This window comes from Perognathus longimembris, chromosome 6, assembly GCF_023159225.1.
Source record: "Perognathus longimembris pacificus isolate PPM17 chromosome 6, ASM2315922v1, whole genome shotgun sequence".
NCBI classification, from domain to species: Eukaryota; Metazoa; Chordata; class Mammalia; order Rodentia; family Heteromyidae; genus Perognathus; species Perognathus longimembris.
In genome coordinates, this window is record NC_063166.1 from 18,553,437 (window position 1) to 18,566,122 (window position 12,686).

The 12,686-nt window shown below is 45.8% G+C and overlaps 1 protein-coding gene and 1 long non-coding RNA gene across 8 annotated transcripts in view; both read left to right on the plus strand.

The window, feature by feature from the left end:
• Window positions 1–12,686, plus strand: part of Ripor2 (RHO family interacting cell polarization regulator 2) — a 177,879-nt gene that overhangs the window by 93,794 nt on the left and 71,399 nt on the right. Inside the window, exon 1 of one of the 7 annotated variants that reach the window (XM_048348368.1) lies at window positions 7,507–7,721. The exons of 5 other annotated variants lie outside the window; for them this stretch is intronic. In XM_048348368.1, the coding sequence (XP_048204325.1) occupies window positions 7,670–7,721 (52 nt within the window). In that variant the 5' untranslated portion in view covers window positions 7,507–7,669. Of the gene's footprint in view, window positions 1–7,506; window positions 7,722–7,969; window positions 7,991–12,686 lie in introns of those variants that run through there. One more of the 7 variants, XM_048348367.1, reaches the window with a different exon arrangement.
• On the plus strand, window positions 6,038–6,911 carry LOC125352963. The gene is made up of 3 exons (XR_007211222.1): window positions 6,038–6,201; window positions 6,364–6,368; window positions 6,486–6,911. It is a non-coding gene; the product is annotated as an uncharacterized LOC125352963 (long non-coding RNA).

Consider the following 12,686-nt stretch of genomic DNA (forward strand, 5'->3'; position numbering starts at 1 on the left):
ATCCAAAAAGGACTTCCAAGGGAAATATATGAAATCTTACATCCCCAAAGTAGAAGAGCTAAGGAAAATGAAATATGGGCTATGCCAGGCACTGGGGGCTCATACCTATAACCCTAGCTACTCAGGAGGCTGAGATCTGAGGATCATGGCTCAAAGCCAGCAGGGACAGGAAAGCCTATGAGACTTTTATCTCCAGTTAACCACCAGAAAACCAGAAGTGATTCTATGGCTCAAAGTGGTAGAGGGTTAGACTTGAGTGAAAAAGCTCAGGGACAGTGTCCAGGCCCCAAGTTAAAACCCCATGACTGACAACAAAAAACAAACATATAAATTACATTTTACACACACAGACTCACACAGACACACAGACACAGACACACACACACACACACACACACACACACACACACACACACACACATCCCCTGTTAGGGATCTCATCTAATGTCACAGAAAAGGCACCCATTGATGTGGTCCCTAAGGTGAGCCTTGAGTAAGAGAGAAGAGAGGAAAAGATGGAGAATAGATATAATTTCCACTGACTTTCTACCTTCAATTTGTGTTATTTTACCTTCATTTTTATATCTTTATCACTGTATGTATTAATTAAATGTGGGTCGCTTTATTTGACCTCAGGTATTCAGAACCGTAATGATTTTTAAAGTTAACATTTTGCTAAAAAGTTCTTTTGATCTGTATCACTTGTCCTTAAAATGTGACCTAAAGTTTTCAGGCATCCTCCGGGCCTTTCCAACTTCCCCAATGCTTTTTAAAGTATAAGATGGTCTTGGAACCATTATGCTATTGCATAAGTAGGTCTTTATATGATAATGTATAAGAAATTCAATCTCAAGTTTCTGGGAAGGAGACTGTTTACTATATAGGCAGGACTAATTTCATTTCTTACCAGCTTTGGACATTTTGCTTATTATCTCTACCTATGCAGCTTTCTTGTCATTTGGTTCCAAATCTAGAAGGAAAAATGGAGTTTAGAATGAGGACAATTTGCCCAAACATGTAGGACTGGTTTTAGCACCTCTAGGATATATGGGGGGGAAAAATACTAACAGCCTTGGCCAAGCAGCTTTCTTATTGTGCAAGCAGATGCATGTGACAACGGCAAGGAAATAGCCCATGATGGCTCCTCCCTTCAGGACCTTATCATAGGTACCAGATGTAGACAGTGCATAAGCAGACCTTCCTATCTCCAGTTCAGAAAGGGATGGGCGAGTCTCTGCTGTCAGGTTCAAGCATGATTCTGTAGGTGCAGCTCAGGATGCCACAAATGCAGGCATATTATGCCCTTTCCCAGAGGAAAGCAGGCCAGAAGGTAGTGGGCGCGATATACGCTTCAATTCCTCATGAAGCCGATAGTAACTGACTCTTCTCTATATTGGTGACTATAGCGGCTACTATCCAGCATGTGGCAGGCAGAACAGCTCCTGATAAAGAGTTAAGAACTAGTGAGAAGTGTGATACATATCTGTTATGGGGCTAGATGTGTGTTTAGGTGTGCATTCAGGGAACAGAGGACCCGTGTTATGACACAAAGGAGGTAATGTGTACCCAGGACTTCCTAAGTCAGCAGGATCTGCAGAGACAAGCATCAGAGGTCCAAAGCAATGTGCTCAGCAGAGAATTTCCAGGCAAGTAGAAATTACCTGAGCACAAAGGAAAAGAAGAAAAAAAAAAGGAGCAAGAAATTGTCAAATGTTTCAGCCAAAGGGAAGCGAGTGGCCAGATTGTCCAGACCTTCCATGTGACAGATGAGAGCACAGAAGTGGAGAATCTGCCCCCCCCCACCCAGTTCCTCCATTAGCAACATTAAAATAGAACCAAAGCATCTCAACTCTTTAAATCCAGGGTGATCCCCTGCATGTGTGGGTTGGCAGAGTGGTGGGGGACACAGAAAGGCTTCTGGAACCACACACCAGAGCTGACAGGGCTACACACCCCTCGGGGCTTCAATCACAGCAAGGTTGCCTACGTGCATTCTGAGATGACTGTGCCAGAACCATCACAGGACGGTTAAAATGGAAAGTGGGGGAGTAATTGTATGTGCGGTGTAAGTTAGAGAACTGGAAATAAAAGACAGCAGAAAAAAGACTGATGAGAACTTCAGAGGAAGAGGTTCATAGATGTGACTGGGGTTCCTCATATAACGTATGAGGAAGTAGTTCAAGAATCTTAGAAATGTCAGCACTACCAAGCTGTCATTTGGCTGACCAAGTATCACTAAAGAAAGGTCACAGGAGTGAAAAGTTGGATGTAAAGCATCATAGTTATAAAGAGAGTCTATATATCAGCTATATCTGGTTGCCTATCTCCAGTCAACTAAGCCAGTAGTAGAAGCCAGAATTCTGCAACCTCATCAACATAAGAAATATACAGAAACATCAATAGATAGGGGTATATAGATGCAGCCAGATCTCTGAGGCTGTATTAAAGCATCAACTTCACTTTAGAGTGGCAGTAGTTTTTTAGGCTTGTCTTGAGTTCTGTAAGTTCTAAACCAGGAAGCCATATTGGCTGCATGTTGAATGCTTCTGTTCTTTCTTCTGATGAATTGTGTATTTATTAGAATTGAACATGAGGGACAAGGTAACAAACAGTACAAGAAATGTATCCAATGCCTAACGTATGAAACTGTAACCTCTCTGTACATCAGTTTGATAATAAAAATTTGAAAAAAAAAAAAAAGAAAAAGAATTGAGTGATGGCAAAAAGAACAGTCAGGCTAGCTTGGCCAATTCTGTCTTCTAACCAAACACTGGCTTAAAAAGACTCAAGAAAGGAGAACAGGATTATAGTTTAGTTGTAGAAAGAGACCCTTGTTAGTGCTGTGGAAGTTCAAACACCCTGTTTTATGCTACCAAAAATAATCGCTGCACTGTTCCCATAGCACCCAGAGTACTTCCTCTTTCATAACACACACCTCACTTACAACTATAATCATCGTCAGATGCCACAGGCAGGTTACATGGTTACTGAGCTGCCTTCTGTGTCTGCATCCTTAGATATGCAGACCGCTACTGAACATCTAAGATTGCCTAATACTAAATTGGACCCAATTATTGGATCAAATAATAGCTATCATTTGTACATAAGATTGATATATATGGGGAGGAGAGGACTTCAACTTGTGCTAAACTGTCTCTTCTTTGGGAAGAATCATTCCTTTCTATTGAAGCAAAGAGGGGATTCTCATAATGTCTCCCAACCCCTGATGCCTGACAAGCTCTATGTCTCACGAGTTCCCTGGGTAAGGTTACAAAGACACAGTGAAGTATCTGTATGCTCTGCTCACAGTGTGTGTGGGTGTTCATTTGTTTGTTTTTGTCGTTGCTTGTTCCAGTCCTGAGGCTTGAACTCAGGGCCTAAACACAGTCCCTGCGCTTTATTTTATTTTATTTTATTCTTTGGCTCATGGCTAGCACTCTACTACTTGAGCCACTGCTCCACTTCTAGCTTTTGGGTTGTGAATTGGAGATAAAGGATGTGTGGATTTTCCTTCCCAAGCTGGCTACAAACCTTGATCCTCAGATCTCAGCTCCTTGAGTAGCTAGGATGACAAATAGGAGCCACTGGCGCCCAGCTTCAATGAAGTTTTGAGGATACAAGGATTCTACTTAAAGTAATACAAAGAGGAGAGAGAGAGAGAGAGACAGACAGACACACACACACACAGAGGGAGAGAGAGAGAGAGAATGAGAGAGAGAGAGAGGTGTGACAAAGAGAAAGGAAGCACCCGAAGATGAAAACTTGATCCTTGGTGGCCACAGCTGGAGCAAAGTGGAAAGGCAGGGAGGGCTTTTGAACCATGCACCAGACCTGGATTCAAATGTGCATTCTAGATTCGGTGATGTGGTCTTGTGAAAATCACTTGTCTCTGGAGTTTAGATAGGGCACTGTAATAAAATTGTGTTCTGGTTGTTTGGATCGGGCTCCCTGATCCCTCATTCATGTACGTAACTGGTAACTGTGCTGTCCGGATGCTCTATGCTAGGCACTTTGGGAACTACAAAATCACACAGGATAGTCCCCATAACCAGGAACTTCTGATCCAATGGGGAAACTGAGCCTGTGTTGGCCATCCTCTTTCCATACTCTGCACACTGTGCTCCCTTCCTGAGGAAGCAGGTTAAGGGAGACCCCGTTTAGGGAACCACTCCCCACTTTTTTGTGCAATGATGTTGAGTGGAACAACCTTAAGGAAAAGCAACAGACCACAGATTGGGAAGCCACCTCACCTCTCAGCCCTCTGACCTCTAGCTGTGGCCATAGCATTACACGTGCACACCCCCACATTCATACCCAAGCCTCAGCAAGATGCCCTCAGCCCACAGGGAGGCTGATATGTATTACGGTAAAATGATCACGTATTTGGGATCACACCTAACTTTGAACTGTAGCTTCACTTTTGATGAGCAAGTTATTTGTTCAGCTTTCTAGAGTAGCAGTCATCTTATCTTTTAAATGGGGACAACAAATGGGAAAAGAGATTGTTTGGGTTTGAGGGGAGGGGATGTCGGTAAGCACCAGTGACACAATAGCAGGTTATCTACTGATTCTTTCTCCATCCCTTTCCCTTCCCTCTCCTTAAAACCTGTACATCATTACCAAGAGTACACACAAAGTGAGGAAGGCTGGAAGGTAGGGAAACAAAAAGCTTTATACTCATGTATTCTCGAATGTCTCCTGCACATCTGTGCCTTTCCTGGTTATTGCTCTAGAGCATGGCACCATCCATTATAATAGCTGTAACACAGGTAGGAGGAGAGGCCAGTATGAGAGATATGATGTGGAGAGGCAAGGAAAGGGGACAAAGGCCTGGGAAAATGGACGCCAGTTGGGTTATTTAAACTAGATCTGAGTGAATAGATTTGGCCATTTGAAAACAGGCAAAGGCTGTGTTGGTGGAGATAAGCCAGACTGACAAGGGAAATAAAAGGGGGTGCTTCAGGGTGGCAAGGCTTCCTCCATCTTTCATTCAGCACAGAGCCATGACACTCCTGTGTGCTGAGAGCACAGTTTATAAGCACAGTCTATAAGGTCACTGTCCTTATGATCTCACTGCCTAGTGACAGGCAGGAAACAAAAGGCAAATAAAGTCATCACAATTTACAACTGGTACTTTAAAAGACACAAGGTATTGAAAAGGACAACTGCAGAGAAGGATGTCCTTAAAGAGGCTAGTAGTCCAGGCTGACCTTGCTAAGAACGGGGAGCAGAGGAGGAAGGAGGCAGAAAGGAGGCTGGAGGGACTGGAAAGCACCAGTATGGGGAACTGATGCAGAATCTTAAGCAGAAGGGTGGTTGAAATATTATTCTTTCCATAGTGTGAATGTATTGTTATCTATTGCTGCATAACAGAACTGTCACAGTCACCTCAAACAACACCCACTTATTATCTAATGGTTTCTGTGGGTTAGCAGTCCAGGCATGGTTTAGCTCTGAAGAATGAGTGACATAGTAGTAGAGTCACCACAGCTCATGATTGGCAAATGCCCAAACCTAGCATTTGTGTGTGTGTGTGTGTGTGTGTGTGTGTGTGTGTGTGTGTGTTGTGTCTAAAGTTGATTTAAACTGGGTCATCTTCGACAAATGACATTAAGTCTCTCAAATTTGAGGTCCCTCATCTATGAAATGGTAATATTAACACCCACTGCTACTATTGGGTTCTAATCAAGAACAAATGACACAGTACTTGCAAAAATATCTGCTCTGGAGACCAGAATACAACCACATAATCAATAAGCAGTATGCTCAGTATCATGAGGATTGTCTCAAGTCAACCAAATTTGCCAGAGACTCGGAATATTAAAATATTTGAAGAATAACGTGCCAGGCAGACTGGGATGTTCATATCATGTGGGCAACACATTTTCTCTTAGGAAGGAATGTCTCCATGGAAAGAACGCATGCTCTTTTGTGAGTTGGAAGAAGGGCAGGAGGACATGGGCCTCCAGAGGAAATGCAACTGTAAGGAAGGATGTGGCTTTGTGCTGTGAGGCAGAGACGTGGTGGCCAGTACTTGATGTTGGGGGCTCAAGCAGTTCCCCTCCATGTGTCTTATTCTTTGGTGGGTTATGTCTTACTTGATTGAGCTGTTTTGGCTGCTTGGGCTATCTGAAATCCAGGCCTGAGGATACCATCTCTTTACCACATGTGGGTATGGTGTTTCTCAAGATGGCACTGTCTGTAAGGATGTCCATTTCTTTTTTTTTTCTTTTTTAAATTTATTTATTAATTGAACACAAATTTTTTGACAAGGTGTTGTGCAAAAAGGGTACAGTTACATAGTAGGGCAGTGTGTACATTTCTTGTGATATCTTATGCCCTGTTTTTCTATCTCTTCTCTAGGTCAGGTAGACATATATACAATATACAATGTATCAAGAACATATACAGTAGCCACGTGGCCACACCCAAGAAAGTTCGCCTAGGGCTTTAAATGTAATGTCGATATTAGACCATATGTCAAGGATGTCCCTTTCTTTAGCCAACAGGTAATGTCATAACAAGTGACTAAATCTCTCAAGTTGGAGAGGGGTAGATATAATTGATGGTGCGGTTGTATTTAACATATTCTAAACATACAATTTACTCTGTAGGATGACTTTATAGATGAGGAAACTGGCAGGGATTCCCTGTTTAAGGATGGAAACCAAATCCAGACCTTGTCTCTCTGTGTTTCATACAGTTTATACTCCTTTTTTTTATGTTTGTTTTGGTAATCTTTTTGTCAAGCAAACTCATACTTTGAAGATTTTGTTAATAATTTGAATTCACCAAAACAAATTAAAACGGGGGTGGGGAGGGAAGAGAGGAAGGAAGGAAGGAAAAGAAAGAAGGAAAAAGAAACTGTATCATAAGATCTCTGTCCAGTTTCCAATCAAAGAGGAAGGAAAGAAGGAAGGGAGGAAGGAAAGAAGGAAGGGAGGAAGGGAGGGAGGGAGGGAGGGAGGGAGGGAGGGAGGGAGGGAAGATGGAACTTTATCTCTCTCCACCTCTGTCCAAACAAACCCCAGCCCTCTCCAGCGGGGCTTTCCCGACCCAGCTCTAGCCTGAGCTACCAACTTGCCTCCCGGCCCCGCCCTCCAGTTTCTCCCGGGTGTTTTCAGGGCCCGGCTTGCTTCGTGGACCCCGAGGCGGAGCTGAAAGGTCCGTGGCTTGGCTTCCCTCTGCTTTGTCCTCTGGTGCGCTCGGCCCGGTAGGGTCGCGCGGACCCCACGGATCTCCGTAAAGGGCAGAAGGAGCCCGGCGCGCCCTCGATCAGCCGGGGGCCCGCACCAAAGCCCTGCCTCCTAGAGTTGCGGTGGAGTAACTGTCAGGCAGCCGCCTCCCTCCCCAGCCCCTCCCTCTCCCTCTCCCTCCTCCTCCCCCTCTCCTACCGGCACCCAGTGACGCCGAGCCCCCGCGCACCGCCCCCTCCTCCGCGCTCCCCGCCCGCTTCACCGGTGCTGGCTTCACGGTGCTCGCTCTCCGCTGGGCGCTTCGCCACCCTCGCGCCAGCCGTTCCCCCCAACTTCACCCCTGCAGCGGCTGCGATCGGAGTGTCACCCGTGGCCTTTCCCCTCCCCGTCCACCCACGTGAGCGAGCTTGGGCTGTCCGTCAAGCCAGAGGTGCGGGGCAGCCCGGGGCTTCGCGCTGGTGGAGAGGTTTTCTATGCCAATGAGTCCTGGCGTCCCGGGTCATGACAAGAAGCGCTCGTCTTTAGGTAGGTGCAGCTTTTATTTGTTTATTGTTTAATGCACCCTCTTCTTTTGCTTCTGATTGTACTTGCAACCTGAAGTGCGTGAGGGGGTGGGGGAGAGGGTGCCCGGGGGGGAGGGTGCCCCCCACTTGAACTGAGCCCTTGCCTCTTCAGGAGCAGTTGGGGCTAGGGCGTCCACCCCAGCAGGGTCGGGCATCTGATGCCCACGGGGGACAGGAGAGGGCACGCACACTTTTTGCAAGCAGCACTGAAGATGCCCTGGAGAGTGAAAGGTTAGAGACGCGCGCCCGTGGCAGTGTCCGGGGTGGAGGTGGGGGGGGTGTGGACTGAGAAGCGCTGGGCCCGGCAGCCATGTGGTGTGGGGAGATGGGGAGAGCCTCGTCTGGGAGCCCGCGGATGAGGGTCTTGGGTGGTCCTTCCCCTCCCCCTCCCCCAGATACTGAATGATTTCTGGCACCCAGCAGCAATGGTGGGTTCACTGTCTCCAGCGTCTGGTCGATTGAGTTTGGGTCTGAATCCCAAATTGGCTGAGTGTGTGTGTGTGGGGTGGGGGGGGTTGTGGGGGTGCGAATTGGGAAGAAAACCAGAGAAAAGAAACGTGTTTTCGCCTTGCTGCCAACCTGGGTTTGGAAAGGGGAGGGAGAAATGCACCCTCGCAGGTGTGTGGATTGGGGGGGATGCAGAAGGCAAATAGCTGCCGCCCCCCCCCCACCCCCCCCGCAACTCCCACAGGATGGTCAGCCAATGGAGACCCCTTACTTTTGAAGGGAGTTAGGTGCCTTTCGAAATTCATTTAGCAGAAGCCACCCAGGTATGGAGGTGGCAAAAGGCCTGTACAGTGACAGCTCCTTCAGGCTGGTTCTATTGGGGTGGGGGTGGGAATGGGGCGATGGAAGTGAGGGGGGAGTGGGGGCAGATAGGATGGCCTGCCTCTGGATTGCAAATACCTATGTGTTGCTTGAGTAACTGAGGAGAAATGGCTGAGCACTGTAGCTAGGGAAACAGCTGTGATTGTCTGAGAAAACACCTTGGGGGCTCTTTCCTCCCCCCCTCCCTACTTTCCACTTGAGCTGTTTCTCCTGTGTGAGCAGCTGCTTCCTTGTTACCTGACACACAATCATTTCTTCCCCCCTCCCCCGTCCCCTCCCCCCTTTTCTGGTCTTAGGTTTGTTTGGTTCTGGGAATGTTCCCTCCTCTCTCTGACCCTAGAATTCCTGGTGGCTTCATTCTCCTCCTCTTGCTCCCTCCAGGCTTTCCCTTCCAGTCTTTTCAGTCTGCCCACTCACACTGACTAGCTCCACCGAACTGTTTTATCTTCTGTCAGCAGCAGGAGATGTCAGCCATGAACTCTTCCCCCAAACCAGGATCATCATCATGTCCAATCTCTAGTGGTTAATTAAGAGGCAGCTAGTAGCCCTCCTCCTTCGCAGGAAGCTGTCGCATGGGTGTGTCTGTAAGGTAGCAGTCAGTAGCTTGAGGAACGGCCTCCCCTCCCTCCTTTCTCTGCCCCACCAACCCAGCACTGGGTATTACCTCCAGGAATCAGGAGTCCCTTCAGAGATATTGATGAGTGTGTGCTATTCTCTCTCACTGACTATATCCAAAGCATCTAAAATACTAGTGGGGGAGGGTCTGTTTAGTTCAACAAACAACAACAAAAACCCATGCTGCCTACATTGCTTTTCTAATAGACCCCCCCCTCCTATTGCTATTGCTTCTTTCCTCCTCTGACATTCCGATATGAGATTTTTGCTTTGAGTATTTTATCCTCAGCAGAAATCTAAAGAAATACCAAGCTAGAGAGACAGAAACAGAAAGCATACACAAGAGACGCATAGAATTTTCACTACCCAAACACAAACTCCCAGAAATGGCTCCCTTCCCTTGTGTTGATTACAAAATAAGACTCCAGCAGAGAAGGGACTTGTCCCATTTCAAGGACAAGTTGCAGAGAAGTGGGAGGCGGGGGGCGGGGGGAGTACGTATGGCTGTAGATCTTATAGCCAAACTCCAAACTCCCATGTGGCAGTAGTGACATGCCTTGGCTGCCATGCCTGTTGACCTAAACTTGAGGTCACCAAAATGGAACCATTTCTGCCATGATTTTTTTAAAAACAAGAAAAAAAACAACAACAACCCAGCCCACAGGTGATAGCAAGGCACTTCTGTATTACATCTGAAACCGACTCACTTGTTCTTAGTTCAGCTTTCTGTCAAGGGACCAAAACATATATGAGGCAGCTGTGGATGGTTGCCAGTAGAGCTTCAAGTAGATATTCAAGGGTCAGATCAGATCCTACAAACAATAGTCCCTTGAGTTGAAGAGTTTGCAAACCAATGTATTTTATTCCCCCCCCCCTTTATGTTCAATGAATTGGGTTTAAAAAAAATTAAAAAGCTCTCTTGTCTTTATTCTGAAAAGATGTCGGAAGTCTGAAACCACTTTCTTGCTTTCCTTGGGAGGAAGTGGCAGTGGCAGCGAAAGTCATTTTCTTTGCACAATGGGTGCTCCTGGGGCAAGGGCAGTTGAACTTCCCATTTGGCCTTCCCTGGGCCCTGGTATCCACAAACAAGGCCTGGTGCTTGTGAACAGCTCCTTTACCAGGGTTATTTTCATCTGCCAAGCAAAAGCTCCTTAAGCTGGGAGAGATAGACAGCTTGTGTTTGTGGCCATTCAACCAGAAAAGAATACCAGCTGAAATCAGACAATGGAGCAAGGGAATTGGGGTGGGTAGGGGGTGGGGAGGAGTTAGGGATGATTGGGTCCCCAAAGATGCACCTAGGTGGGGAAAGGTGTCATAAAACAATTGTCATGGTAAACTCCCCACAATGTGCTTATTAGAATAACTTGTTCTAAAAAGACAAGGGATTGTGAGCATGTGGTATTTCATCCCAAAGGAATCAATCCTTCCTTGGGCTTTACTTCTCCCTTCTTTCATAACCATACACTACTAGGCAACTTCCCAAAATAACCTGCTCCTCTAGAAAATGGAAAATCTCACTGCTAGGCTCACAGAAGCCTTCATGTGGCTTCAGCTGAACAGAATTGCTTAATACATCTGTGCATCTTGAATGAGTGGATATTCAAATAGCCACATATCCTGTCCTCCTCTCTTTCTTGGCCCATCTCTCTGGGTTAATAGTCCAGGTTTTTGTTTGGTTTCTCATTCAAATCACAGTAAGCTCATCCCACTTGGGTTGGCAATGTTCCCCGAAAATAATGGATTTTTTTTTTTTTTTGTAAGAGTGGTAGACTACCTAGATAGAAAAAGATCATCTCACACATAAATCTGTGCTGGATGGCTAGAACGTCATGGAAAAAAGAACTTGCTCCAATTTACTTTACTGTGCATTGTTTTTAACCTGACAGGAGGATTGCTTGAGGGGGGTGGGGAGAGATGAGCACTTTCGCAGGTTCATTACACTTACTGAAAAGGAAATTCGAGTTTTCTCAGGAGTTAAAGCAAATGATGTACCATATTTCTATGTCGTCTTGCATCATATGAAAATGAGTCCCCAGACAAACCAAAGAGGGAGGGGTCTTCACCTCTCTTAATCACTTTTAATTCTGAGGTAGGTTTTAATCTTAATCCTTCAGGGTCATGTAATTTAAGCGAATCATATTTTTCCTGTGTAGTTTAAAACAATGTGTTTACTAAGCAACTATTTTGGGATCTGCTCAGTTAGGTTTCTCATTCAGTATGAAAACATAAGGTATTTATTCTACCTACTAGAGAGTGCAGTCTAGTAGGAAAGAAGGAGGAACCACTTGTGTTGGACAGATGTTCTGGTTTGTCCCCTGTATTAGCCAGCTCTTTGTCACTATAACAAAACACCCGATTCAAGGTATTTATGAAGTAAAGAGAGGTTTATTTAGCTGACCATTGTGCAGGCTGATCATTCAATGGCATTGTAAAAGCATGCTGACAGCCATGTCAGGTAACTATAGGAGCCCGTGCAGGGGCAAGCAATTACTTGCTGAACCCGGAAGAGGAAGAGATTGGAATCTCCTAGTCCCTTCTGACATCACGTCCCCAATTAACCTATGGGCTTTCCAGTGCACTCCACCCCCAACAGTGTCCCGAGACTGATTGGATTAGGGAAACTTTCATTCAGATGCCTAATATAAGATGACAGACAGGGAAGGAGAAAGGAGGAGGGCTTACTGGATGAGAAGACCAGGGAGACTGCAAGCAACCTGAAGGCACCAAGGCTCTGTTTTGTTCATTTCTGTGCCTTAGGACTAGCATGCTGTCTCACCAGCAGTGGGGAACTACTTAAGTACCTGGGAATTTAGATTTCAGAGCAAGACTGAAAACCGGAAAGGTCAGGACAGTGGCCAGGCAGGCCTAGTAGGGAAGGTCACATTGGAACAGTTGTGAAATAGGCTGTTATTAATAATGATAATGATATTAAAACAAGTTGACCAATAGCCATGCCAAAGACACACACACACACACACACACACACACACACACACACACACACACACACACTAGGTATAGGGGGAAAATACCTTTTAACTCTTTCTTGTTTTTATGTTTTACCTTTTGGGTTTAATGCCACTGGTTCTCATCTCTAGTAGCTTCTTTCTTCAACAAATTTTTCCAGAAAGAACTGCAGAAACAATGACTCTATTCTCCAAGCTTGTCTGTGTCAGCCCTGTCCTCTGGGAGAGCTATTGGAAGGGAGGCAAGGACAGGAAGGGGAGAGAGTACTTTAGAAATACAAAGGTAAGGCAGATCAATACAAATAGCACAGGCTTTCTTCTCTCAGTGGAAAGAATACATTCAAAATGACAGTTTCTTGGAGCTGGAGCAACTCCCCAGAGGCTAATCCTAGAATGACATTTGACTTCCCCACTTTTTGTTACACATGAAGTTCTAGAATGACTAGACTTTGGCCTTAACAATCTACCTTCCAATCTACCTCCCACATAGGTGCTGATTGGAGGTTCAAAACAGTAAC